Raw genomic sequence first — 26,313 nt, 5'->3', positions numbered from 1 at the left:
TGCGAACTGTGCGGGTCTTCCTTGATATGAATGGGGGGACTCTTCTTAATTAGCTGCATTTCAGTCGGGCGTCGAGCACTCCATGTGCGGTCTAGACAATGGCCGCAATTGCCGGATGCCCGGCAAGGTGTTTGTTTGGGCGCACAGAGCCTCATTGGGACCACCAGGGCTATCATTGGGTGTGTCGGATGTGGTATCGTCATTTGTGTAACATCAGGGAGAGACAGGCTCTGCAGCTAAGATAGGCAACGCGAGATAGAGCCATAGCAGACTCTTCGTCACAGAGGAGGGCGGGGGTCTGGGCCACATGACATATCATCGGAAGATTGAAGTTTGGAGGTGGAAAGTGAAAGATCGAAGGCGGAAGGTGGAAAGAAGGAAGGAGCAAGGGATGATGAGGCTGCCTGCCACGCTGCCCAAGAAACCCGCAGTGGAACCTCGGAGAAACAACCCCCGAAGATTCTCAGCCTTACCGACTCTCCCATGGGTCTCACCTTTGTCGATCCCTTGCTTTCCACTCGAATAACAGCTACATCTTCCCGGCTCTCATGGCAGAGTGTAGCCTCCGTCAATAAGGACATCACTTCCAGTCTGGAAGCTTGAGGCATCACTCGCCAGGTACAAGTAGAGACCCTTGAGTTCCCGGACATGACCCTGGCGACCCAGCACTGCCATGCGATGGCCCTCATTCTCACATAGCGCGGAGGCCCCCATCTTTGTCTGGAAGAATCCAGGACTCACAACGTTGACGCGCGCAAAGTCCCTCCACTCTCTCGCGAGACTCTTGCCGAGATGGGTGACGGCTGCCTTGGTCGCGTTGTACACAGGCTGATCGACAGGTACGTTGACTATGTGGGCCGACATGCTGGACGTGATGATCAGATTCCCTCGACCTTGTTGTTTGAAGACCTCGCCCGCGTACTTGGCACAGAAGAAAACGCCGTCCACGTTCACTGACATCTGCTTTCGATACTCGTCAACTGTCTGCTCAAGAATCGGTTTTGAGATGGCCATCCCGGCGTTGGCGACGAACACATCCAAACGGCCAAAGTCTTTCACCACCTCGTCCACCGCCTGTTGGACCCGCGACGGCTCTGAAACATCGACCTGGTACGCTCTGACCTTGATGCCATGTTGAGACGCCAATTGTTGCCCCTTGGATTTGGCGGCGTCGTTCGTGTTGTACCAGAGTGCGAGATTGGCGCCAGCTTCTGCCATGGCTTCGGCGACCGCAAAACCAATGCCGTCCGACGCACCGGTGATGCACACCAACCGACCTTTCATGGAGAGTTGCTCAAAAACATTGTTGGGTGTGGCCGGGGTGGGCTTGGGGGGCCGAGGAGTCGCGCATTCTTCTATTGTCATGGACATACTGGGCGGGGTTGAGAATTTGGGAATGAGATGAAGCCAGGATTCGAAGATTCCGCACGAGTGAAAGATGGCAAAAGAGACAGGGAGGAGATGGCCAGAGGCGTCGGTAGATGTGGGCTTCGCTGACCAGGATTAGTGGTTGTTTCTCGGGGCAATGCCGTCCGAATTTGGATCGACAGGGTCACTTCGGATATTGCTTTGGACGACTCGAGTGCTTTAGTATCGATTGTTCGGCAGACCAGAGAAGAGTGATGAGCAGTGAGTGTCCTTGTTCGTCTCGTCCATCTTGTGGTTGATCTGTTCCTCCTGGCTGGCAGAAGCTCTATAGACAGAGACAGTATCTGCCTAGAGACCAAGGAACTATACTGTTTGTCAATCAGTGTATGGTATACATAAGCGGCAAACTCCTGCTAAGATGGATATGGCTACCTCGAGCTGCCTGGATACCCATGTAGCATTGAGTGCCAGGTGTACGAGCGAGTACACAACCCCTCGTACCTTGGCAGCTTGGTTAACAATTACCCGATTGGGGTGCATGGGGCCGTATGCACGAGTCATGTACCCCGCACAAGGCTACGAATTCCACACGAGGCTGGTGACGTAATATCTTTACCTCCTGGCTGGTGCCTGGTCCTGGGGTGCCAGGCCACACTATAAGCAGCTTTCTATATTTTATCCCTCTCGACTGCTCTAATCCCTAAACCCCAGCGGACAATACGAGTAGTCGAGTCCTGTGTGCACAACATGGCCGCCCAAACACAACCTGAAATCATCCTCTACGACCTGGCCTGCACCAAGAACGTCTGCTTCTCGCCCGCTGTCTGGCGCGTCCGCCTGATGCTCAACTACAAACGAATCCCGTACCAGACCATCTTTGTCGAGTTTCCGGACATTGAGCCGACGCTGAAAGGGCTGTGAGTGTTCGACCCCTTGTACAATTTTCTCCTTGCCATTCCCAGCTCCATACTTTAGATACCATGTCCCTCTTCCACCACGAGCTAGAGAGGTAGGCATTCTCCCTCACTTGATGACAACCCTGCTATTAGAGGCATCGCCCCCTCGAGCGGAACCAGTTCGTCATCCCAGATCAAGTACACCGTGCCGGCGATCCACCACGTCTCGAGCAACACGTCCATGATGGAGTCGGGCGCGATCGCCCAGTTCCTCGAATCAACGTACCCGGACCCGCCGGTGCCGTTGACATCGGAGCTCGGCCGGGAGATCGAGACCCAAGCACGCGCCGTGGCTGGGAAGGTGTTCCGCGCGTCGATATTACCGCGCGAAGTGCACATCCTGTCGCCCCGCGGGCAGGAGTACTTTCGGCGCACGCGCGAGGCTCCGCTAGGCGACCACCGCCGGCTCGAGGACCTACTTGATGAGGCCAAAGAGGACGAGAGCTGGGCCGCTGTGGACGACGGCATGCGCGCCGTGGGCGAGCTGATGCGCACGAACCGCGCTGACGGGCCCTTTGTGCTGGGTGCCCGTCCCAGCTACACCGACTTCTTCATCGCTGGGTCGCTCCAGAACGCGCGGGTGGTGGACGAGGGCGTGTTTCTGCGGAATATGCGCTACCCGGGCTTCAGGGACGTGTATGAGGCGTGTGTGCCGTACATGGAGAAGAATGATTGAGTAGAGATCCCATAGGGCGGTATTGAGCGATGAAATTGCGGCCCGTCAGTTGTATAGACAGATACCTAGATGGTTACGATCAGTTCTCTGCTCAACAAATAAAATTAATAGATAGATTATCAACAAAAATTCCTCCCGTGAACGAGGAACGTATAGATGGAGCCACCTAACCACTACCGAGGACTTGCATAGCCATCCTACCACATGCCACCTTGTACCTACCTACCCACCCACCTACCTACTACTAGATATCCCCATGAACACATCTGTGTATACACATGTCGCCATGCATAAAACATTCATACACCATACATAAAAACCCACCACATTTACATTACTTGAGCCTTCTTTTACTGATCCTTCTCGCTCCTCGCTTACCGACTTCTTTACCTTTTTGGCTTCTAGGAAAAAGGATTCCCGCATTCTGCCTAAAAGTCCCAACCATAATAACCACCGTATGACCCGAAGTATTACCCAAAGTCGCCCCAAAGTTGGGGCCGATGAGGTACTGGGGCTTTCCTTGGGCTCTTGGCCCTGGGTCGTGGGTCCTTGGTTGACACTGATTACTCCGCTACTACCTCGTATAGTCTGGGCAGGCAGGTTGGTAGGGTATCATCCATGCCCGCCAAAGTACGAGGTACAGTACCTGGCGAGCTGGGAAGGAATTATTCTCCCGCCTCCGGAGTTTGCCCTTTTTGGCCAATTGCAAAAGTTGGGACCGCTGCGCTCCAGAGCACATCCACAAACTACAGACGGCTCCTGATGTGATAGGCCTCCAGGGAAATGTACCTCTTTGTAGGAATTTCTTCATATTCCCAAACCGTGCTCTGCGTGGAATCAATGTCTGAAAAGCAAAATGCTTGAAAAAGGCCTTGTCTGCTGCTGATAAGTAAGTCAGGACCAGCGGGAAAAGGAGATACAAAATCTGGTCAAATAGTCGCCGTCACACGACCGACATCATGAAGTTTACAGAAGGGATGTGGCGGACCCGGTCGGGCGTGTCTTTCAACTGGATGGGCAACGTGGAGCGGCTTCACGTCGATGAACACAACGCCGTCGACCTCCTGCTCACAAAGACGCAGAGGAGCCGGGGCGACACCCTCAACGTTGGCACCCTCTCTGCTCGAGTCCGCACTCCGCTCCAGGGTGTCGTCGCCGTGAACTTCTCCCACTGGACCGGCGAGGAGGATCGGGGCCCTCATTTCCCCCTGTTCGAGTCGCCGACGACCCCGGAGATCAACCACTCCAAGGGCCGATCGCTAGACTATACGAGTGGACCGCTGGCCTTGTCCGTCAACACCGCCCCCAACCAGCTGGCATTCACATACTCGTCCAACTCGAAAAGACTCACCGGCCACTCATTGCGGTCCATCGCCGTGGTGTCGTCCTCGGACTCGCCCAGGTACAGGATCGACGAGGGCATGTACGCGCAGCAGGACAACTATATCCTCTTGGAGCTCGACCTCTCGGTCCACGAGAAGATCTACGGCCTCGGGGAGCGGTTCGGCCCGTTTGTGAAGAACGGGCAGACGGTCGACGTCTGGAACGAGGACGGCGGGACCAGTTCCGAGCTGACGTACAAAAACGTCCCCTTCTACCTGTCCAGTCGTGGATACGGCGTCTTCGTCAACAACCCGGGCAAGGTCATGCTGGAGATCCAGTCGGAGCGGACCACGCGGGTCAACATTGCCCTCCAGGGCGAGAGCCTCGAGTACATGGTCATCGCGGGCCCGTCGCCCAAAGACATCTTGGACCGCTACACGGCCCTGACCGGTCGTCCTGGATTGCCGCCGGCGTGGTCCTACGGTCTCTGGCTCACGACCTCTTTCACCACGTCGTACGACGAGCAGACGGTCACGTCGTTCCTCGAGGGGTTCAAGTCGCGGGACATCCCTCTGAGTGTTTTCCATTTTGACTGTTTCTGGATGAAGTCCTGTGGGTATTCTCCGTGGCAGATTGGTCCTTCGATCGCTTCCCTTCCGTTTTGAGTTACATTCTGCAGCTGTAAGCCAACCAACATACTGACAGCCGAGTGAATAGTTCAATGGTGCGACTTCCAATTCGACGACGAAAACTTCCCAGATGCCCAGGGCTACCTGCGCCGCCTGAAGGAGCGCGGCATGAAGGTCTGCGTCTGGATCAACCCGTACATTGCGCAGGCGTCGCCCCTGTTCCTCGAAGGGAAGAAGAAGGGCTACTTCATCATGCGCGCTGGCACGCCGCGGCCGACCGTCTGGCAATGGGACAACTGGCAAGCCGGCATGGCCGTGGTGGACTTCACCAACCCAGCCGCGCGGGAGTGGTACGCCTCGCACCTGCGGAGGTTGATGGACATGGGCGTGGACAGCTTCAAGACCGACTTTGGCGAGCGCATCCCTTTCCTCCCGCACCAGGTCACGTACCACGACGGCAGCGACAGCGTGCGCATGCACAACTTCTACGCCTACCTGTACAACAAGACCGTGTACGAGGCGATGCAGGTCAAGGGCAAGGCGCCGTGTCTCTTTGCGCGATCTGCTACGGCCGGAGGGCAGCAACTCCCCGTCCATTGGGGAGGAGACTGCGAGAGCACGTTTGAAGCCATGGCCGAGACGTTGCGCGGCGGACTCTCCCTCGCGCTCTCGGGCTTTGCCTTTTGGGCTCACGATATTGGTGGCTTTGAAGGGCTGCCCGATCCAGCCCTATACAAGCGCTGGGTCCAATTCGGGCTGTTGGGGAGCCACTCCCGTCTACACGGCAGCTCGAGCTACCGCGTGCCTTGGATCTACGATCCAGAGAAATACCCGGGCGAGGATCAAGCCTGCAGCAAGGTCCTGAAGGAGAGTGCAGAGCGGAAACTGGCGCTGATGCCGTACCTCTTGCGCGCGGCGCTCCAAGGCCATCTCAAGGGCACGCCCGTCATGCGAGCCATGTTCCTCGAGTTTGGAGAAACCGACATGAACGTCTGGCCTCTGGACACCCAGTATATGCTCGGCAGCGAGCTCCTTGTCGCGCCGGTATTTGATAAGGGGGGAGAAGTGACCTTCTACGTCCCGTTCTCTCGGGCAGACGCGGATGCCACCCCTGCCACGGAGTCCAAGTGGCGGAGTTTCTTTGACCACGGCAAAACATATGAGGAAGGCCGGTGGTACACGGAAAAACACAAATTCGATACCTTGCCGCTGCTTATCAGGCCTGGAGCTGTGGTCCCATACAATCCGACCCTGAAGGCGCCGGATGGAGACATCTCCACGGGTCTGCAGGTCCTAGTCAACGGGCCACTAGCAGGTGAAAAAACGGTCGAGCTCGTCGAGGCAGGGGACGTGTCGCGGGTATCAAGGACGTTTACCGTCGATCAGAGTCTTGTAATCAAAGGGATAGAAAGCGTCCAAGTTCTGGATTTGTCAAAGGCATAGATATCGACCAGTTTGATCGGAGACTCGAGGACGTGGTCTTGTGGTTTGAGCGTGTCATTCGTACGATAGACCAAAAATAGAGTAGAGCCAACCTGGAATCAGTAGAGGCGCCGTGGGATACATCGAGTACTCAATATCTGATCCTTGTCAAGCCTCTTTGGTTATCACAGGAGCGGGTGCATTGCAGTTTTGGATCCGAATATGTGACGACAATGAACAAATGTGGGAGGAACGGACCCGCGGTTGACCTCTTCCGAGATGCAGAACGAATGACAAATGTAGACCGAGTATACGTAGGTACATAACTACATATCTTAATAGTATGTGGCCATTACAGAAGGAAAACTGTACAAACCTGCCAAACAGGCCAAACAGGCCAAACGAGTGCCTGCGTGCCCTGCGTGCCTGCGTCTGGGGCAAAGGAACGCGTTTTCTACCCAACGTGGCCGCCCAGACCGCCCATTTGATCAATTTGGTGAACAAGCAACAGTCGAAAAGGTGTCGTGCGAAAGAATCGCCATGGGTTCCTCTCTGAGGACGAGAAGTTGCCCCAAAGGCAGCATCATGAGACCTAACAACCAACTGACAACGCTTTCTCTACTGCTCTTATGAGGCATGCTCTACCTGCGGCCGACTTGACCCACTGACCAATCGTTACTCTACCGACGTCGCCTCAAATATGGCGAGGTTTGGAACCATCTCAACTTCCAACCTGGGCCCGAATCTGACCAAGTCCTAAAATGCGGACGACCAAAGCACCGTGCCAGAACCAGAATAGAACGACATCCTAAACGAAGTTGGTCTTCTCCACTTGGCGATCCTTCAAGTCGCCTTCCATCCTGCCCATGCCACTGTGACAAGATCCTCTCCAACTATGGGGCATATTCTGGGTTATCTTCCGGCGGGAACCTCGGATCTGACTCGTTTTTGCCCCAGACCGAGCCAACAACGTCCCACTCCCACCGAAGTTGTACCGTTACATGAGCGCCCCAGGAATTCCATTTCGAAGAGGATTGGCTGCGACTTTAGCCGACATACAAACGACAGCGGGATATCTCACGAGGGAACGTTGAGTGTCTGGCCCCGGATAATCAATAGGTGCCACCTTTGCCCCAATTTGGGATAACAGCTCTTGGTACCTTGCGTGATATGAGGAGGGCGGACTAGGCGGTTTCCACAGTGAAAAGCCGGGGCCCCATGGTTGCGCCCAAGAAACCCCCCAGAGTACTGGTTCAATCAGCCGAACCCCCGCTCCTCCTACCTTTGGCGACTATGGATTGCTACTATCAAAAGGACAAGCTTTGAGACAATGTAGCATTCTTCATGGCATTCTGTCGCTACCAGTTCTGCTTTTGGAAACTGCCCGGTGGGTTCGGCGATGAGGACACTCTTCGACCAAGTCGCTTGAACAGTAATACGCAGCTACTCTCGAAGCGAACATTGCAAATTACCCGTCAGAGTGGTCTCACGTATGGCTCGTCCGTCAAGAGGTGTCCCGGCTCGATCGAAGGAGCTGTCTGGGCCTACACCAATTGTGAAATTGAACATCCAACGGGTTGGTTACATCTCCACCGTTGTTGGATAATGTCTCTGGACCGTTCCAAGGGATCCTGCTTGCATCCGGAGAATATATAAGGTCTGTGACCCTCCACTCTTGTGTAAATCATTGCCAGTTCTCAAAGAATTCCATCATTCTTATCTCAACTCCCACAGCACAAGGGACGAGTCATTCCCTCTTCACCACCTTGGTAAGAGATGGCCGCCGAACAGAAGGCAGGAGATACAATCCACTTTGAAACATCGGACGATGGACTCGGTTATCTCAAGGACGTGGGTCTCCACGATGCTACCCTTGCCAGTGGTGCCCTCGAGGGCACTGCCCAAGAGCACAGCATGGGTGTCTTTCAAGCTTTGAAGGCGTACAAGCGCGCGGCATTCTGGTCGATTCGTAAGTTGAGCCCCGGACTCCAGACAGAGGTATCTGGCCAGCCAGCGAGTTGGATATCTGGTTCTCCTCAGAGCAAAACTAAGTCCTCGAGCAGTCATCTCCACCACCGTCGTCATGGAGGGCTACGACGTCACGCTGTTAGGCTCGTTCTACGGCTATCCGAGCTTTCGACGCAAGTACGGAGAATTTCTGAACGAGGAGAGCGGCTACCAGATCTCGGCCAACTGGCAGCAACGCTTTAACTGCCTGGGTGCCTTTGCCAACATTATCGGCGCTTTGTTGAACGGTTGGGCCACAGCCAGATGGGGCCACCGCAAGGTACTCATGGTTAACTTGTTCTCGCTGGCTGGGCTCATTTTCATCGTCTTCTTCGCCCCTACCATTGAAGTCATGCTCGTCGGACAGTTCCTCTGCAACATCCCCTGGGGTGTTTTTGCCACGACCGGGCCCTCATACGCGGCTGAGGTCACACCTTTGGCTATTCGAGGGTATCTCACCGCGTACGTCAACCTCTGCTGGTGCATTGGGCAGTTTATCTCCGCTGGTGTCCTCAAAGGCCTCGTCAACAACACGACGCAGTGGAGTTATCGCATAGCTTTTGCGATCCAATGGATTTGGCCGATCCCGCTCTTCCTGGCTGCTTGGTTCGCGCCGGAGTCGCCCTGGTACTTTGTCCGAACGGACCGAATTGAAGCCGCCAGAAAATCGTTGGAAAGGCTGACCCAGCCAGAACACCATGGCGAGATCGATGCCACTATTGCTATGATGGTTCACACGAACAAACTCGAGCTCCAGGAGCGAGCCGGTGTTAATCTCTGGGATGCTTTCCGAGGCACAAACCGCCGGCGGACTGAGATTGCCTGCATGGGCTTCCTCTCCCAGATCACGAACGGCGGCGCACTCTGCTACAGCGGATCCTTCTTTTTCCAACAGACCGGTATCAGCGCCAATGCCGCGTATGCCATCTCGTTGGCCGGGACCGGCATTGCTTTTCTGGGTACCATCATCTCTTGGTTTTACATTTATCGCTGGGGTCGTCGCATCATCTGGCTCACTGGATTTACCTGTCTGGTGGTGATTTTGTGGACCATCGGTTTCCTGGCTCTGCCATCACAGACCAAGAGTCTTGCGTGGGGACAGTCGATCCTGTGTCTTGTCTGGCTGGGGGCGTACTCCATGACCGTGGGGCCCATCATCTACACACTCGTCGCCGAGATTGGCTCAACTCGCCTCCGGACGCAGACGGTGGTCCTGGCGCGCAGCACGTATTATGTTGGGAACATAATCTGCGGTGGACTGCTTCAGCCTGAGCTGATTTCTCCGGGAGCATGGAATGCCAAGGGGAAGACTGTATGTTCCGCGAATTCCCACATCATTTCTTTATTGCTTTTCCATTGCCATGTTCTTGCTGACGTCTGATGACTCAAGGCTTTCTTCTGGGCTGGCCTTGCGACATTGACCTTGCTGTGGGGCTACTTCCGCCTGTTTGAGACCAAAGACAGAACCTTTGGCGAGCTGGATTTCATGGTAAGAGAAACACGCTCCGATTTGGCTGATTGGTACACTGTCGTTGCCGTGCGCTGACCAAGATGGACGGTTACAGTTCCAAAACAATGTCCCAGCCCGCAAATCTGCCAAGTACCAGATCAGAGAGGAGGAGCTCTATGCCGCAGACAGCGAGGAGAAGAAGTCGTCATCCCAAGTGGCCTAAGACGGTGTCTGGTCTGGTTTGTTGCCAGTGACGACGAGGAGAGACGAATGCTGCATATTTGCGGCTATGCAAACGCACGAAAGTTGGTCCTTGATGGAGGAATCTATACCATCTCTATACCATAACTCAATGACATGAGAACGTGTTGACCTGCCCATTCAGTGCTACCTAGCCACACCCTCCGGACAGTCTGACTTTATCTTGTACCAGTCCCACTTTGCAGCCTCACCTAGACACCAAGCCGGGTTTATTCTGACTAGACCTTTCTCTTTTCTCTGTCTTCTATAGTCGAGGTGGCATCTTCTGCCAGAGATGAGGTGAAGTGGTAGAACGCAGGCGAGGCTGTGGAGAGGTCGGCCCGGTACGGTAGAGGATGTAGACCGCTAGTGCAAGGCATGGCGAAGGGACTTTACGGGTGTGGTAGTTAGTGTTTTGAGGATAAGATGGCGTCGAGGTCTGGACCTTTTGATGATCCTTGTCCCCGTCAGAGGTCAATGAGAAGAGCAGGGACATGAGGAAAGTGGGAATTGTGGCGGAAAAGAGATCCGTCGGCCTCGTCGTCTCGCCTCGGGCCATTTCATCATCGGAGCGTCATAACGTTGACGTGGGAAAAGCAGCCCAGCCATTGGAATGGCTTCACGGTGGAGAAAAGGTGAGTTGGTGTGATTGAGGGCGAGTAAAGCAAGGAGTGAGGCACATCACATCAAGATGGGAAATAAATCCCTTTATAAACATCATCACTCACACCTCTCCTCAACTCATTTTCCTCACAACCTCCACCTCAAAACCTCAATGCCGCTCAAGCCTCACTGCATAGCTGTTCAAACATACCTCACGCCCACCTCAGTTCGACTCGGTGCTCACCGAACTCGCCTTCTTCTCTCATCTCTGCATCACCCGCCCATCACGACGGCTCAGCCTCGCCTCCAGACCCTGCAACGTCACTTCTCATCCTCGTCGCCCACCATGGCATCAAACGTGAACTCGCGCAATCAGTCATTCAAGCTCGACAAACTGTTCGACGTCTCTAACAAAGTGGCCCTCGTGACGGGCGGCGGCAGCGGCATCGGGCTGATGATCACGCAGGCGCTGGCGACCAACGGGGCCAAAGTCTACATCTGCGGACGGACCGAGGAGAAGCTCGAGCGGGTGGCCGAGCTGTACGGCCAGGACATCCCCGGCCAGATCATCCCCGTGACGGCGGACGTGTCGCAGAAGGACGACATCAAGAGACTCGTGGGCGAGATCTCGTCCAAGGAGAAGTGCCTGTGCATCCTGGTCAACAACGCGGGCATCTCGCTCAACACGCAGCAGACCGAGGCGTCGTCGGCCGAGGAGATGTCCCAGAACCTGTTCGACGACGCCGACGAGACGTTCGACATGTGGACCGACACGTACCGGACCAACGTGCCGCAGCTGTTCTTCATGACGACGGCCTTCCTGCCGCTCCTGCAGGCCGCGCACGAGCACAACGACAACTTCTCCGGCACCGTCATCAACATCACCTCCATCTCGGGCATCGTCAAGACGGCCCAGCACCACTTCGCCTACAACGCGTCCAAGGCCGCCGCGAACCACCTCTCGGTCATGCTGGCCAACGAGGTCGCCCAGAACGGGCTCAAGGTCCGCATCAACAGCATCGCCCCGGGCGTCTTCCCCAGCGAGATGACCGCCGGCGACAGCGGCGGCGACCAAAAGTCCCACATCCCCCGCGAAAAGTACGAGAGCAAGGTCCCCGCCCGCCGGCCGGGGGAGGACCACGACATGGCCAACGCCATCCTCTTCGCCGCCACCAACCAGTACCTGAACGGCCAGACCGTCGCCGTGGATGGCGGCTATATCCTCAGTGCCGGCAGTGGGCCGTAGACGTTGGTACCATGTGGTGCTCAATGTACTCGCCACGAGAGGTATAATGCAACCGAAAAAGGTCCAATGCAGCCACCAACAAGAGCGTACCCCCCTCGTGCACTGGTCACTTACCTAGCCATTCATAGCATATGTCATTTACATGCCATTTACATGCCATTTACATGCCATTTACACGTTTCGATCGACGCAGGAAATCGGTCAGCAGGCTTGTTGAAATTCAAGAGCTCACCGTTTCCTCATGAACCTGGTTACCGCCCCTACATATCTCACTCACCGACAAGGAGGGATATAAAGCATAAGCTACAACAGACGTGTGGCCAAAACATGATTATTTAACAGATGGATAAGATTCGACAATAAAAGATTATCTATCTCTTATCTATCTATTCTATTGCTTGACTCGATTCTCTCCTGAGCTATAGACCAATGTCTCTTGAATGCTTGGTTTTCGTGTGTAAGTGTCCAACATTGAACTGTATCGTCTCCTCTCATACACTAGCCATGCGTTATTTAAAGACATGAGAACCCAAGAAGGGACAAGATAGATTTGAGCAAAGAAAGTTCGGAATTTGGTATCAGTAGGGCCACTAGACCTTGTCGATGGCATTTTTCTTCTCCTCACCAACCTCATAGTTTGCCCCGTCAGTGCTCAATTTTGTGTCAGTATCTGGCCCATCAGGCGAGCAGGGTTTGCTTTCGTCCTGCTGGCTCGCTGCAGCCTCTTTCGCTGCCTTGGCCGCGGCTTTTTGAGCAGCTGCAACCTTTTTCAGATTCTTCCACTCCATGGCCAAAGCCCCAAGGATGGTCGCCGCCGATGCAGCCACACCGACATAAAAGGCAGTTCTCAGCGCGTCATTGTACGCGACGAGCACGGAGTGCAAGAGCGGTGGCGGCACAATGCCACGAAGATCAGTGGCTCCCACGTGCGTGACCACATCCGCGTTCACACCCGGAATTTTCTCCAGATCGGACGCAAGGGTGTTGTCGAATATGTTGTTGGCCACGCTGACAAAGATGGAACCGCCCAACGTCTGCGCAAAGAACATCATCGATGCACCCGTCGCCACGTCCTTGCGGGCCAGTGCAACTTGTGCAGCTACACTAGGCTGTTGCATGCCCAAACCCAGACCTAGCCCCCAGATTGCCTGATACCCGATCCACTGTGGATGAGGTGTGGTGGTTGTAAAGGTGCTAATGAGCCCTCCGCCAACGGACGTCAAAATGCACGACAGGTACATCCATTGCGTGAAGTATCCAATCTTGCGGGTTGCAAAGCCAGCGAGCATGGAGGAGCAGGTGATGCCCAAAACAGCCGGAAGATTCATGATTCCCGAGTGAACGGCCGAGGCACCCTTGATGGCTTGGAACCAGATAGGCAGAAAGTAAACTGTGGTCATCATTCCTGACCCGCTGAAAAATGCATATAGCACGCCAGCGGCGACGGAGCGGGTTTTGATGATCCGAGGGGGGATGGTAGCGTTCTCCTGAAAGACATGTTGCAGGTAAACGAAAATGCTGAAAAGTATTCCCGAAAGGATCAACAAGACAATGATGCGAGCGTTGGACCACTCGTATGTGATACCTCCCCACTGTAAGGCCAAAAGGAGGCAGACAATAGAAGGAATGAAGACCGCTGTCCCAAGAGGGTCAAGTTTCTGCAGTTGTTCCTTCAAAGGAATTTTGGTTCTTTTGGTGGCGCCCTCTGGAAGCTGAAGTACAAAGAATAGCACCACCATCATAGCACCACCGATGGGAAGGTTGATGTAGAAGCACCACCTCCAAGAGATCTTGTCGGTAAAGACGCCGCCCAGCAAAGGTCCGGCGACCGAAGCGACTGCAAACACGGCGCCAAAGATGCCGCTCCAGGCAGGTCGCTTGTCTAATGGGACGAGGTAGACAATCATTGTGATGGCCCCTGAGAAAATGCCTGCGCTGCCTATCCCGGCAATCGCACGACCGATTATAAGTGCGGTCGAGTTTGGAGCAGTGCCGCAGACTAAAGAGCCCAACTCGAATATCGCGATGCAGGCAATGTATACCGTCTTAGGGTTGTAGAAGGTGTAGATCCGGCCGATGAAGAGTTGGAACGCAGACATTGTGAGGAGATAGGCTGATGCATACCAACCCACGTCTGCCAGGGAGTTGAAATGGTTGGTGATGACGGGAATGGCTGTGGCGATGATCAAACGGTCCTGGCTAGCTTGTCAGTTCTTGAGACGAATGAATGGGAATTTCTGATGCTATTACCAATGCGACCAGGAAAGCGGTACACATCATTGCAGCAACAATGACAATAACCTTCGAGAGGGGAGGGTATTCATCTTGGTTGTCAGCTTCAACGCTGGGAGGAGTGGCTGGTTTAGAAGCCTCTCCACTAGGGTGGTTCTGCGAGTCTGTGGATGGCTCCTTTTGCGCCATATGGTTGAAGGCTGTAAGTGATCTGGATTTCCTGTAATTGTAAATTATGAAAGTTGCAGGCCAGGTACGAATGCTTCAACATGAGAATGGCGAAGAGGACGTTAATATTCGACATGGGTCTCGTGTTCTCCTCCATGACAAACCTACCGTGGGTGGTGTATTTGCGAACAGGCCACAGGCAAATGGACCAGTATACTCTCTCGGACGCGAAAAAGAGACTGAATGAAGCAGCCATACTGAAAGCGGCAATGTAGCAGAACCATCTCTTCTGATCCAAAGCGCCGGTCAACGGGGACTGGAGGAGTGGATGTAAGTCGTGGAGACCGAGATTCGGGCCCGAGGACCGAAGCTGCGTCCGAGTCAGTGCACAAAGATGGACCTGGGGCAAATCAGCTCTCGGATCAAGTTGCTCAGCAAGGACAATGGCTGCATTCTTTGAGGTGATTGTCCGCGAGAGACGTCTGCAGTGGAGTGAGAAGTGAAGTGAAGACGCAGGGTGAGGAAGAGACGCAGGCAGAACAAAGATGGTGAGGCACTAATTCGGTGTCAGACGCAGCCCTTTTTCCCCATTGGCTGGAAGTCTCGCTTCTCTATTTCGCGAGTCTCTGTCTCTGTCCCTGTCCTCCACTTCACCATCACTTTACCTTTGTCACAAGGATTTCTTTCACGTTCACAACGCCAGCTTGAGTGAGATCTTCTCATGCAGAAAATGATACTATGCCCTTTCATGAGCCGAGAATAAGATACTCCAAAAGGGACACGCACTGCCGGGAATGTTTTCCGCCTCAGAGGCACCGTTTGCCCGCCCACGTGAAATGCTTCAGTGACATCAGGATTCAAAATGACGTTGACCTCCATAACAATGAAAATTCATAACTACGAAGCCTCATCTCACCCATTCCTCATTTCCTCGTTCGAACTTCCTAACACCTGACATACAGCCAACTTCTTCTCGCGGAATCATGGAGACAATTAAAAACACAGTCAAAGAGGCTACTGGTGGCAAGGGCCAATTCGAGCAGGGCTTTCTCCCACCGGTCTCTCACCAAGATCCTCCCGGGAAAGAGGGTGATTTGCCCGTTGAGGCTATTCATGATAAACTCCCAACTGCGGACGGCGGGTGGCAGCCATACAAGGCGGCTGGAAAGTTAGAGGGCAAGAAGGCTCTCATCACTGGTGGAGACAGCGGCATTGGACGGGCGATAGCGATTTTGTATGCCATGGAAGGTGCCGACAGTTTCATCGTCTACCTAGCAGAAGAAGAGGAAGATGCTCAAGAGACCAAGCGCCGGGTCGAGAAACTTGGACGGACGTGTCATCTCTTCTCCACCGACCTTAGGCGACCCGAGAATTGTCAAAAGGTGGTAGACGCCGCGCTGCAGGCCATGGGCAGAGTCAACATTTTGGTATGTGGCCCAAGTCCTGACTTCTAGTAGGTGCAGCCTGCTGACCCCAACACACAACACACAGGTCAACAATGCCGCGTACCAGATGATGCAGATGGACATCACAGACATCTCCATTGAGCAATGGCACAAGACATTCGAGACGAACATCCACCCATACTTTTACCTTGCCAAGTTCCTTGTCCCACATATGAAGCGTGGTGATGCCATAATCAACAACGCATCAATCAATGCTTACATCGGGCGACCCGACCTTCTAGACTACACATCTAGCAAAGGAGGCAAGTTCTCCCCTCAATCAGCCTGGGTAGTTAAGACCATTCTAACTGTTGCTTGGCAGCAATCATCTCGTTTACGCGCGGCCTCGCAAACCAGCAAATGAGCAAGGGCATCCGAGTCAACGCTGTTTGTCCCGGTCCAGTATGGACGCCCCTCATCCCGAGTACCATGAACGAAGACGCGCAAAAGCAATTCACCTCGCCCCTGGGCCGCCCTGCACAACCGAGCGAAATTGCCACGTGCTTTGTGTTCCTGGCAAGCTCGGACAGCAGCATGATTAGCGGACAGAGCTTGCACCCGAACGGCGGGGTGATTGTGAACGGTTGACCCGATAGCCTAGCCTAGGTGTGGTTGACAATCATGGAGGTCAACGGTTCAACATTGGGCTAGAATAGCGGTGGCGGGTGAATGACTCTTCGAATGGTCCCTGTGGATAAAAGGAGGCTTCTTTGCTAGCTAAATGCAGACTGGCATTTCCTTGAAATAATACATTTAATGTGCTAGATATAAGCTAGCTGGCCACGTTGTCGCAACTCCAATACCCACCCAACCCTAGCCACACTTCTTGCACAAGTATATCCAAAGTTGAACAACCATCATCGACCTGCTACAGTATGCATAGCATAGCTAATATGCAGGAGAAGATATCATTATGTCTGAAAATACATTATAACCCGGTTGCCCGTACGGGACAGGAAACCCGTAGAGAACAATAACCCTGCATAGAACCGAAACGCCGAAAGTGAGCAATGGGTATCTGAGTATCTAGGTATTCTAGGTATCAAGGTAGGTAGGTAGCCAGACCACAAGCAGAGAAGCCGCGAATTACATCGACGTGAATAATCAGGGGATCCATTCCCCCTCCACGGTGCATCCGAAGTTGAAAGGTACGTCGACAACAAGGACGTACATATATAGTTGAAGATAAGTATCTTGGTGGGAATTGAAAAATGGCCCTCTTCCGCATCCATTCAATCCACCCGGATTGGGAAGAGCTATGGCTCGCGTATCGCCGTGCTCTTCTTTATTGAGCGGTTTGGCTGCAGCTTTCGATTTCTGGCTTCGGGGTGATCAGTCACCGACAAAGGCATCTTGGTTCAGTCGCATGCCGTCAAGACCGTCAAGCTGAACCGCTTCTCAAGCTGCTCAAGCAGCGACAACGCCAGGGCTCTGTCCTGCACCGTAGCGACAGTGTGCCGGTGCGTCGTCTCCGGAGGAAAAGACTCGTCGTAGACGGACGAAGGTGGTGACGGCAACGAGGCCTGTGCCGCGAAGTCTGGACACGGAGAATCGGCCTCGGACAAGGACATGGCCAAGGACATAGAGGACCATGACGAAGAGGTCGAAAGTTGTGCGCGTGACATCCTCCGTGACTTTGCCATGGCGCCAGCGGCGGCAGGACTCAAGTACTCTGGCACGGCCGAGAGAGAGAAAGATTGGCGTTGGGTGGAGGCCGCGGTCCGCAGCACGTACTGGTAGGATTTCCTGACAGAAGATCTTCTTCGGGCGGAGGATCTGCGCGGAAGAGGAGGCACGGAGGTCGTCATGACACCTGTGGTGGTTGTTCCCGCTGCTGCTTCTTCCTCTTCCTTCATTTCGTCCTCCTCTTCGTCTTCATCCTCTTCATCCGGTGAAGCAAGTAGGATGGCCAAGTCTCGAATGCTGATTCCTGCAGTCTTCTCCTGGAGCGGAGGAGCTTCCAGTGCCATCTCCGAGGGTGAAGTGCTGGTCTCCGATAGAACGGGATCGGGGTTCTCGTTCAAGACGGGAGGCGAATGCTCGTCAAGCGTCGTTGAATACACAGAATCGCCATCCTGGACTTCTTTCGTGTCCGGAGATTCCTTCTGAGGCTCTGATGCGCTGTCAGGGATCTCGCTGACCTCGTGATCGTCGGAAGTTTCGCCTGTAGATTTCGCCCGTCTCCAAAACATGAAGATGGAGGCTTGTCGCTTAAGGACGTCGCAGAGCCTCTCGAGAGACGACGTCATCCTGCTAAACCAGTGCGAATTCTCCTTTCCGACGTCCGGTTCCCCCGAGGCGCGCAAGAACTCGGCCATGACGCCCGAGGTCTCGTCGACTGAAGACCTCAAACGTGCTACCGAAGCGGTCTGCTTCTTGACCTCCTTACGCAGCTGGTCCAGGTACTTCCTGTCAGCCTTGGTCTCGCAGTTTTTGCGCTGTTGAGAAAGCTGGGCGAGCAACAGGTTCAACTTTTCTGACATGAATTGCAGTTGCGATTTGAGGGCTTCAAGAGCGCTTTGGCTATCACCCATTCTCTGCACAAGATCGGCCATTCTCCGTTCAAGTAAACCCTTCAGCGACTTAAAGTCTTGCTTGTTGGATCGAATTGTCCAGAGCACTTCCTGGACGTCTTTGCGATAGGTCGACACGCAGTCGCCGTAACTCTCAATCTTCTCGAACATAGTGTCAAGCCTGGGCAAGACGAGCCCAAATCTCTCGCTGAAGGTGCCCCTGTCAGCCAATTTCCGCATATAACTGTTTCGAGGGTGGGCTAACATACCATATTTCGAGGAGAATGAGTCTATCCATGTCGTCCAAAGCAGCTTGGGCTGTTTGCTTCACATGTTCGATTTCCACAGAGAGCTCATCCCAAGTCCAGGCGGCAAGGTCGTCCGTCGCACAGTCGTGGTCAGGGCGCTCAAATAACAGGCCATGTCGACTTTTGAGATATTCTTCGAAGTTTTGCCAGGCTTGCCCGAGCGCTCCCAGATCAGCCTCCCACTCAGCTTTGCGCGGATGGTCGTCGCAATCAAGAATATCTCTGACATAACCTCCCATTAGATGAAGTTTGGGAAGTAGGTAGTGTTGTAGATATTGCAAGTCGACCTTGTGCTTCCGTTTGGCGCCTTTGTGCAATTTCAAATTCTGTAGGAGTGCGTGAATCACTTTTGCGGCATCGCTGATGTCGCCTTCACACTGCCTGGGATTAGTGACAGACATGATGAGAACTGTGCTGGGCATGAAAACAAACAGCTACGGGATTTCTCAAGAACTGCCATCAAAAGCAGTAGAAAGAGGAATATGGGAAATGTTTTCCAGACATATACCCGCTTGTCGCACAGATACCGGTGGGCCTGTCCAAAAGCAACAGATCGACCACCCCCAAGAATCTGGGATTGCTTCAATTATGCAAGGCTGAAGATGATTGTTGTTGGATGTGATTCGGCCATAACTTCCGATTGTTGTGCTCTTGGTGCCAAATGCCCCGAGATTGGGGTTGGAAAAGCACAAGAAGCGGACAAAAGCCTTCGACCGAGCAGAAATATTTGCTCCAACTTCCGAGAACGAGGCTTCACAGATTGAGCGGTCCACACTCAAAGATAAATAGTCCAACCTACCGTGCGGAACTGGATGATGGCATGGAAACAACCCCGCCAGTTGGGCCATGTTCTTGAAGAAGGATCAGCAGGCGAGCCTACTGAAGAACCCCAGCTTTTTGGGCACTTGCTAGCTCAAGCTTAAGGGACTGGACATAGCCAAGTCGAGTCTTCGCTGAAAAGTCGATGGATGGTGTAACTCGGTCGCCTGACTAGAGGGAAACTCCACTGCCTGTAGTTAAGGCAAAGTTCATAGGCAAGATGTGGACAAATAATGAGAAAGTCATCTTTGAAGGACGTGTATCACCATTGTTTTGACAGTGAGGGGACGATCAAAGTCGGTCCGAAGTGCATAACTCCACACCGCACACGAGGGTGGAAATGACCAGTAGCGAAGATCTTCGTCCCTCAACCACTGCTGAGTGGGCGCAAACGTTGGTGCAATTTACAGATTCATTGGCTATTGAATCCACCAGAGCTTCTTCGTGGCCTAGTTGGGTGACTAGGAACAACAGACTGCAGATCCGCAGGGCAATATCAGGGCAATTAATTTGATTGAGTCGGACTTATATATTCTCTTCAGAAGACGATGAAGGAGAAGACTGAGAGTGGTTATGAGAAGGGAGACTGATCAAGAACGCGGTCAAGTTCTCTACGCGTATTAATACGCGTACTGACCCAACGCGGAAGCTGCAAGTGGATACAGATGTACCTGCTGACTAAAATATCACGTGCATCAGATCAGTGTCTGCATGTGTCACGTGCTGCTTGGCACCGATCTGTTGGCTGTTCGTATCTGCTTCGTATCTTCTTCGCTTCCTGAATCGCAAAGTGGTCAATGACCTTCTCTACCCTGCGTCCAATTTGCCGGCTGCCTGATTTTTTCATGTCCAGCTGCAGCTTCAAGTCCAGCCAATAACCATCATTCTTCCCACATCGTCCATCTCATATATCAGCCAATTTTGAAGTAGAGTTGCATTTCCTTCTCTGCTTAGATTTACTACTTTCTTTCCCGTTGAGGATCGACATGATAGTTCACATGGTGCTACCCTCCCTTTGTCACTCGCGCAGGCAATTCCCCAACATCACGCGGAAGTCAGGCGTCTTCTTCACCTGCATGTCTCTAAGAACATCTGGCTAAAGACATGAGCGCCGCTGGACCTTCTCCGGGGAAGGCATTCTCCTGCATTCGGTGCTTTGAGCGCAAGGTCAAATGCGACAAGCAGAACCCCTGCTCGAATTGCGCCAAGTCCAATGTCGAATGTACCTTCCGTATTCCGCCTGCCCCTCGCCGCAGGAAGAAACGTACACATGAGGAGCTGCTACTTGCCCGACTCAAGAAGTGCGAAGAACTCCTCAAGAGCAAAGGCGTTGATATCGACAATGAACTCACTCCCACTGTGCCTTTGGCGTTGACAACAGTTGAGAGTCCTTTGACCTCGCAGCCTCTAGGCTCTCCACAGCAGCTGAGCCCTGCCGCAGAAACTGTCATCAGAAAGCAGCGCGAAATCTTCGCTGCGTACCCGCCCGAGCTCAAGAAATCCGGCCAGTTGATTGTGGACCAAGGGAAATCCCGCTTCATTGAAAACCCTCTTTGGGCAAGTGTATCTGACGAGGTGAGATTTCTCAACATTTGCCAGGGCTTCTCGCGTTTCGAGCGGGAAAAAAAATCTCTTATCCAGAGACACAGATCTTGTCCTCGGGACGTGTTCTCTGTATCGTCGATGGTGAATGGCTGATCTGGCTTCTGTAGTTCCGACAACCCAATGAAGCTATCGCCGAGTATTCCGAGGACGAGGATGAAATCGGCTCTCCCATTGAAGAGAGCGCCGACTTCATTCTCGGCTATACCCCCTCTAGCAATCCGGTCCAGCAATTACACCCTTCGCCAACTAATATCCTCGTCCTGTGGCAAATCTTCCTGGATAATATCAATCCAATGTCCAAGCTGATTCATCAACCAACTCTCCATAAGACACTGGTTCAAGCCTCCTCACATCTCGATAGCATACCGCGAGGTTTCGAGGCACTGATGTTTGCCATCTACAGCTCAGCCGTCTACTCGATCGACGATGACGAGTGTGAAATGAAGCTTGGTGAGCCTCGAAAGATTCTGCTCGCAAGATACCGACACGCGACCCGTAAAGCCCTTGCCAGGGCGAGATTCATGGCAACGTCAGAGCTGGTGGTCCTTCAGGCGTTCTTCCTCTACCTTTTGACCATGCGCGAAGACTACGATGCCCGAACCACTTGGACTTTGGCCGGGGTGGCGAGTCGCATCGGGCAGGGCATGGGACTTCATCGCGATGGAACGAGTCTGGGGGTCTCGCCGTTTGAGACGGAAATGCGTCGACGTCTGTGGTGGCAAATCACGACCTTGGATTTCCGGTCAGCAGAGCTCAGTGGCTCTGGTCGATCCGGTGATTTCTCCATGTCTGATACGCTGATACCCAGCAATGTCAACGACGAGGACATTTACCCGGATATGAAGGAGCCGCCAGTCTCTCACACACGACCTACGGAGATGATATCATGCCTTCTGCGCTGCGAGCTCGGTAACTTTTGGAAGGAGAAGTTCAAACAGAGATCGACTGTGGCTCTTGAGCACCTGCGCATTGACTCGCCCTTTAGCAGTTACCTGGAAGAGAGGGATGCCTTTATCAACGAGCTGGAACAGCGACTGGAAGAAAAGTTTCTGAGATACTGCGACCCGTCCAATCCCATACAATTCATGGCGATCATAATCGGGAGAGGAGCCATCAACAGCATGAGGCTCATGGCCCACCATCCCCGCAAATGGGCCAAAGAAAAGGATGTTCCTCCTTCTGAAAAAGAGTATCTCTGGAACATCTCGATGAAACTTCTCGAAGGCATCAATTTGGCCCATTCGTCCAAGCAGTTGCGGAGGTTTATGTGGCACACCAGAGTGTTCTTTGCATGGCAAGCCTTCATCTACATTCTCAATGAACTCAAAGAACGCACACTTGGCGACGAAGTCGACAAGGCATGGCAAGAGATCGACGAGATCTACCGGCATCATCCTCAGTTTGTGACTGATTACAAAAAGCCGCTGCATGTCGCAGTCGGGAGTCTATGTCTCAAAGCCTATAGCGCAAGGGAAGCTGCACTGCGTGAGACTACCCGTGGTGTTTTCCCGAAGGTGACGCCCGAGTATATCAGGATCCTCCGCGAGCAGCGCGAAAATGGGCCGCTCATGCGTGCTACGACGGCCGCTACGGGTTCGTCGGTCAATGCGCCCGAAAATGTCGATAACGCGGCCGTCGGTGACAAGAACAGCGAACAATACTCGACTGGCATTGGGTGGGACACTGCTCCCTTGTCGGAGCAATCGACCAGCAACTTCGATACTTCCCAACTCCCTATGGGTGGTTTCTCTGGCGGCGCGGGGGCACCGCATCAGCTACCGCTCCCAGCATTTCAGCCCATCCCGACGCCTCTTGCGGGAGACGGCATTATGCTGGCGTCGCAGCCGACCTTGGCGCAAGACCTGGATGTGGGGGATATGCCCATGGACTGGGCACAGTGGGATATGATCATGCAGGACTTTGATGGCCAGATGTCATATCGCGGCTGAGTGACGGGGGATGATTCTTGTGTTAGGGGCTTTGTATGATCATCTAAGAGAAGGTTTTGTTGTCAATTTGGCTGCCCGCGACCGATGACATGAGGTGAAGAGCATGTATACACGACCAGGGACGACGACGACGATGATGACACACTTCGCTCAATGGATTTGCGAGGAGGGAGGATGCATACACACATATGTACATGTATACTGAAGCAATGAAAAACAGCTCAACTCCCATCCTCGCACGTCGACTCTTTACTTTGTGTACTTTTATTCCTCAAGGGCAAGGCTGAATGAGGCTGACGAGGCTGACAGTTGGACGTCAGATAAGGAAAGTCTGCCGAAGACTATCAGATCACGTGCTGCGCCAAGACGAAACTCGCCCTTTTGATGGCCCTCAGCTTCAACTCTTCAACTCTCACACCTCGTGTTGCTTCAGCTACACTGTCCGCATGACAACCAACAGACACGAGCTTGTCCCACGCACGGATCGACTAGCTGATATGCTCTGTCCGGCTGGCTGCAGCTAGGCAAACTTTCTTGACCGGTTGCAAGCCCCCTGCATGAAGAGCTCTTTTGCGAATCATCACCGTTCAGCTGAGGACAAGAGCCTACGGCTGCGGGTCACGACCTGCTGCAAATACCCACACACTCCATCTCCAATCGAAGCCTAGATGCTGCTGCTAGACCGCCTTCGTTTCCCCTCTCTGCGTTGCTTGAACGAGGCAAATGCCCCTGCAGCTGAAGAGAAGGTGGTGCATTGAGACCACCATTGTAACACTCAAATAGACAAAGAGGTAGGTTGTTGTCGAGTACAAAAAGCGTCCATGGCGCTATCTAAATCGGTCATTCTGTGGCTCTTACACTCAAGGAGAAAAAGAAATTCGAAGTACTCTCTCACAACATCTAGAGCATCCTCCTACTCACTGTTCAGTCTGTAGACTCGAGTGGCGAAGCAACATGACATCAACATCCCGTCCCACACCAACAAACCCAGACCCAGCGGACTTTGGTCCCAATGTGCACATCTTCGACCCGTCGATGCCCATGGCTGACATCACCTCAACCATAGTCCCCATCTTCCAGGGTCAGGACACCAACCAATTCGGTCCTGAACGCCATGCCTATCTCTTCAAGCCGGGATCATACAATCTCAACGTAGATGTGGGCTACTACATGACCGTCCACGGACTAGGGCATTCGCCGAACGATGTGGCGATCACAGGTGGCGTACAATCGTTGGCAACCAGCACCGAAGGCCTGGCACTGAACAGCTTCTGGCGTGGTGTCGAAAATCTCTCCATCGTCCCTACGACCAACGGAGATATTAGCGGCTGGGCTGTCTCCCAGGCCACCTTCTTGCGCCGCGTGCATATTGTTCACGGACAGCTGTTTCTCTTCGACTGGCGTTATCCGACCAACTATTCCAGTGGGGGATTCATTGCAGACTCGGCTATTGATAATCAAATCATTTCCGGCTCCCAGCAGCAATTTGTATCGCGCAATTCGACTCTCACAAAGTAAGTCCATTCATCACCCCGGATCATGGAGCGATCCCTCAATCACGTCGTATCCCCTAGGTCTGCTCCGCTATTGGGTGAGAAATATGTTGCGAATACGACACAGACCATCTGCACCAGCACTTTGGAAAATTGACGTTATTCCTGCTGGAAGCCGCGTCTCATGGCCACTCGCTAACGTGACATGGTGCTAATTAGATGGATTGGCGGTGTCTGGAACATGGTTTTCGTCGGCGACGAGCAACCTCCATCCGGATCATGGCCCGATCAACCTTTCACGGTGATTGATAAGACCCCTGTCATCCGTGAAAAGCCCTATCTCATCTTCGAGAACGACTACGCCGTGCAAGTGCCGAAGTTGAAGAAGGACAGCCAGGGGACAAGCTGGTCTACGGTCCAGGACTCGGCCACAACGCTACCCATCAGCCAATTCTATATTGCCAAAGCGACCTCAGATACTGCCGACTCGATCAACGACGCCCTTCACCAAGGCTACCACTTGATTCTCACACCCGGCGTCTATCATCTCTCCAGAAGCCTCGAGGTCAAATACCCCGACACCGTCATCTTAGGTCTTGGAATGGCCACATTGGTCCCTGACAACGGCACGCCGGCTATGGTCATCGATGACGTCGACGGCGTATCTATCAGTGGGATCATCTTCGATGCGGGTCCCACACGATCTTCCCAGCTTCTGGTCATAGGGGATGCGAGCAGTTCAAGTGACCACAGTACAAATCCCACTGCATTGTTCGATCTCTCCTGCCGCGTGGGGGGAGCAGCAGCAGGCTCGACACTGAACTGCGTCACCATCAACTCCAACAATGTAATCCTCGACAACATCTGGATCTGGCGCGCAGACCACGGCAACCCTGGGGCGGTTGGTTGGACCGTGAATTCAGCTGAGAATGGACTGACGGTTGCGGGTCAGAACGTGGTCGCCTACGGCCTGTTCGTAGAGCACTTTCAAAAGTTCCAGACCATTTGGAACGGCAACGGTGGCCAGGTTTATATGTACCAGTCGGAGATTCCCTACGACATCCCCGACCAGAACTCGTGGCAAAAGACCTCGGGCGGCAAAGGCTATGCGTCGTACAAAGTAGGGGACCATGTCAGCACCCATATCGGGAAGGGCCTCGGGATCTACTGCAATTTTGACAACCAGGTCGAGCTCGACAATGCTATTGAGACGCCGACGGGATCCGGCATCCAGATGAACCACTTGACAACGCAGTGGCTAAATGGGAAGCCGTTTAGCGCCATCAACCACATCATCAACGGGACTGGTGATCGCGTGTACGACAATGGCCGGAACTTGAATGCAAAGTCGGCTACATGAATGGGGCAGTCCGATCATTCGGTTAGAGTCCGTTATCATAGCTCCAGGAATGAGCATGCAAGCGGCGAATATTTCTTCGAGGACGTCCTCTTTTATGGTAGAGTACTCCAAGAGGCAAGTGTGGAGACACCTTCATACAAGCATCATTCGGCTAAAACTAAGCTTAATCTTTTTAAACTTTTGACTAGCGGAGGTTTTATCGGGCCTAATACCGAGTCTATGCTGGCCATTATCAGACTATATGTAACGAGTTACCGAGTGCATACGCAATGTGCAATGTGCAATGTAATGTAAAGGAGATCATCGCACGGCGCGTGGTCGACAAACCATTCACAGCGCCTAGGCAGACTGGACCTTGGTGAAGATGTTCTTCTTTTGGTAGAAGGAAAGAGACATGTTGGTGGGGGAGAAGAGTGGATTAAAGAGACACGTAGTGAAAGAAAGGAATACACACACACACACACACACACACACACACACACACACACACACACACATATT

At 53.3% G+C, this 26,313-nt stretch overlaps 10 protein-coding genes across 10 annotated transcripts; 7 read left to right on the top strand and 3 right to left on the bottom strand.

Annotated features, from left to right (window-relative positions):
* Positions 1–546: 546 nt before the first annotated feature.
* On the bottom strand, positions 547–1,371 carry AYO20_03964 (hypothetical protein; the record flags this gene model as incomplete). Its single annotated transcript, XM_022642263.1, has 1 exon — positions 547–1,371. One exon carries the CDS (start codon positions 1,369–1,371, stop codon positions 547–549), a length of 825 nt encoding a protein of 274 aa, XP_022501644.1.
* A 744-nt stretch (positions 1,372–2,115) lies between these two features.
* Positions 2,116–3,000, top strand: AYO20_03963 (hypothetical protein; the record flags this gene model as incomplete). Its single annotated transcript, XM_022642262.1, has 2 exons — positions 2,116–2,285; positions 2,418–3,000. The coding sequence occupies 2 exons, from the start codon at positions 2,116–2,118 to the stop codon at positions 2,998–3,000; spliced, it is 753 nt and encodes a 250-aa protein (XP_022501643.1).
* Positions 3,001–3,959: 959 nt separating this feature from the next.
* On the top strand, positions 3,960–6,395 carry AYO20_03962 (hypothetical protein; the record flags this gene model as incomplete). The annotated part of the gene is made up of 2 exons (XM_022642261.1): positions 3,960–4,935; positions 5,041–6,395. 2 exons carry the CDS (start codon positions 3,960–3,962, stop codon positions 6,393–6,395), a joined length of 2,331 nt encoding a protein of 776 aa, XP_022501642.1.
* Positions 6,396–8,150: 1,755 nt separating this feature from the next.
* On the top strand, positions 8,151–10,054 carry AYO20_03961 (hypothetical protein; the record flags this gene model as incomplete). The annotated part of the gene is made up of 4 exons (XM_022642260.1): positions 8,151–8,343; positions 8,438–9,693; positions 9,772–9,870; positions 9,947–10,054. The coding sequence occupies 4 exons, from the start codon at positions 8,151–8,153 to the stop codon at positions 10,052–10,054; spliced, it is 1,656 nt and encodes a 551-aa protein (XP_022501641.1).
* A 966-nt stretch (positions 10,055–11,020) lies between these two features.
* Positions 11,021–11,920, top strand: AYO20_03960 (hypothetical protein; the record flags this gene model as incomplete). The annotated part of the gene is made up of 1 exon (XM_022642259.1): positions 11,021–11,920. The coding sequence occupies one exon, from the start codon at positions 11,021–11,023 to the stop codon at positions 11,918–11,920; it is 900 nt and encodes a 299-aa protein (XP_022501640.1).
* A 590-nt stretch (positions 11,921–12,510) lies between these two features.
* Positions 12,511–14,341, bottom strand: AYO20_03959 (hypothetical protein; the record flags this gene model as incomplete). Its single annotated transcript, XM_022642258.1, has 2 exons — positions 12,511–14,115; positions 14,171–14,341. The coding sequence occupies 2 exons, from the start codon at positions 14,339–14,341 to the stop codon at positions 12,511–12,513; spliced, it is 1,776 nt and encodes a 591-aa protein (XP_022501639.1).
* A 962-nt stretch (positions 14,342–15,303) lies between these two features.
* AYO20_03958 (hypothetical protein) lies at positions 15,304–16,353 on the top strand (the record flags this gene model as incomplete). The annotated part of the gene is made up of 3 exons (XM_022642257.1): positions 15,304–15,747; positions 15,812–16,054; positions 16,123–16,353. The coding sequence occupies 3 exons, from the start codon at positions 15,304–15,306 to the stop codon at positions 16,351–16,353; spliced, it is 918 nt and encodes a 305-aa protein (XP_022501638.1).
* A 770-nt stretch (positions 16,354–17,123) lies between these two features.
* Positions 17,124–18,987, bottom strand: AYO20_03957 (hypothetical protein; the record flags this gene model as incomplete). Its single annotated transcript, XM_022642256.1, has 2 exons — positions 17,124–18,498; positions 18,548–18,987. The coding sequence occupies 2 exons, from the start codon at positions 18,985–18,987 to the stop codon at positions 17,124–17,126; spliced, it is 1,815 nt and encodes a 604-aa protein (XP_022501637.1).
* Positions 18,988–20,509: 1,522 nt separating this feature from the next.
* AYO20_03956 (hypothetical protein) lies at positions 20,510–22,959 on the top strand (the record flags this gene model as incomplete). The annotated part of the gene is made up of 2 exons (XM_022642255.1): positions 20,510–20,980; positions 21,118–22,959. 2 exons carry the CDS (start codon positions 20,510–20,512, stop codon positions 22,957–22,959), a joined length of 2,313 nt encoding a protein of 770 aa, XP_022501636.1.
* Positions 22,960–23,913: 954 nt separating this feature from the next.
* Positions 23,914–25,812, top strand: AYO20_03955 (hypothetical protein; the record flags this gene model as incomplete). The annotated part of the gene is made up of 2 exons (XM_022642254.1): positions 23,914–24,473; positions 24,672–25,812. The coding sequence occupies 2 exons, from the start codon at positions 23,914–23,916 to the stop codon at positions 25,810–25,812; spliced, it is 1,701 nt and encodes a 566-aa protein (XP_022501635.1).
* Between the last annotated feature and the right edge of the window lie 501 nt (positions 25,813–26,313).

The sequence above is a fragment of the Fonsecaea nubica genome (genome assembly GCF_001646965.1).
Source record: "Fonsecaea nubica strain CBS 269.64 chromosome Unknown Scaff20, whole genome shotgun sequence".
NCBI lineage: Eukaryota > Fungi > Ascomycota > Eurotiomycetes > Chaetothyriales > Herpotrichiellaceae > Fonsecaea > Fonsecaea nubica.
The sequence above is the reverse complement of the archived record's forward strand: the minus strand, read 5'-3'. Positions and strand labels throughout refer to the sequence as shown.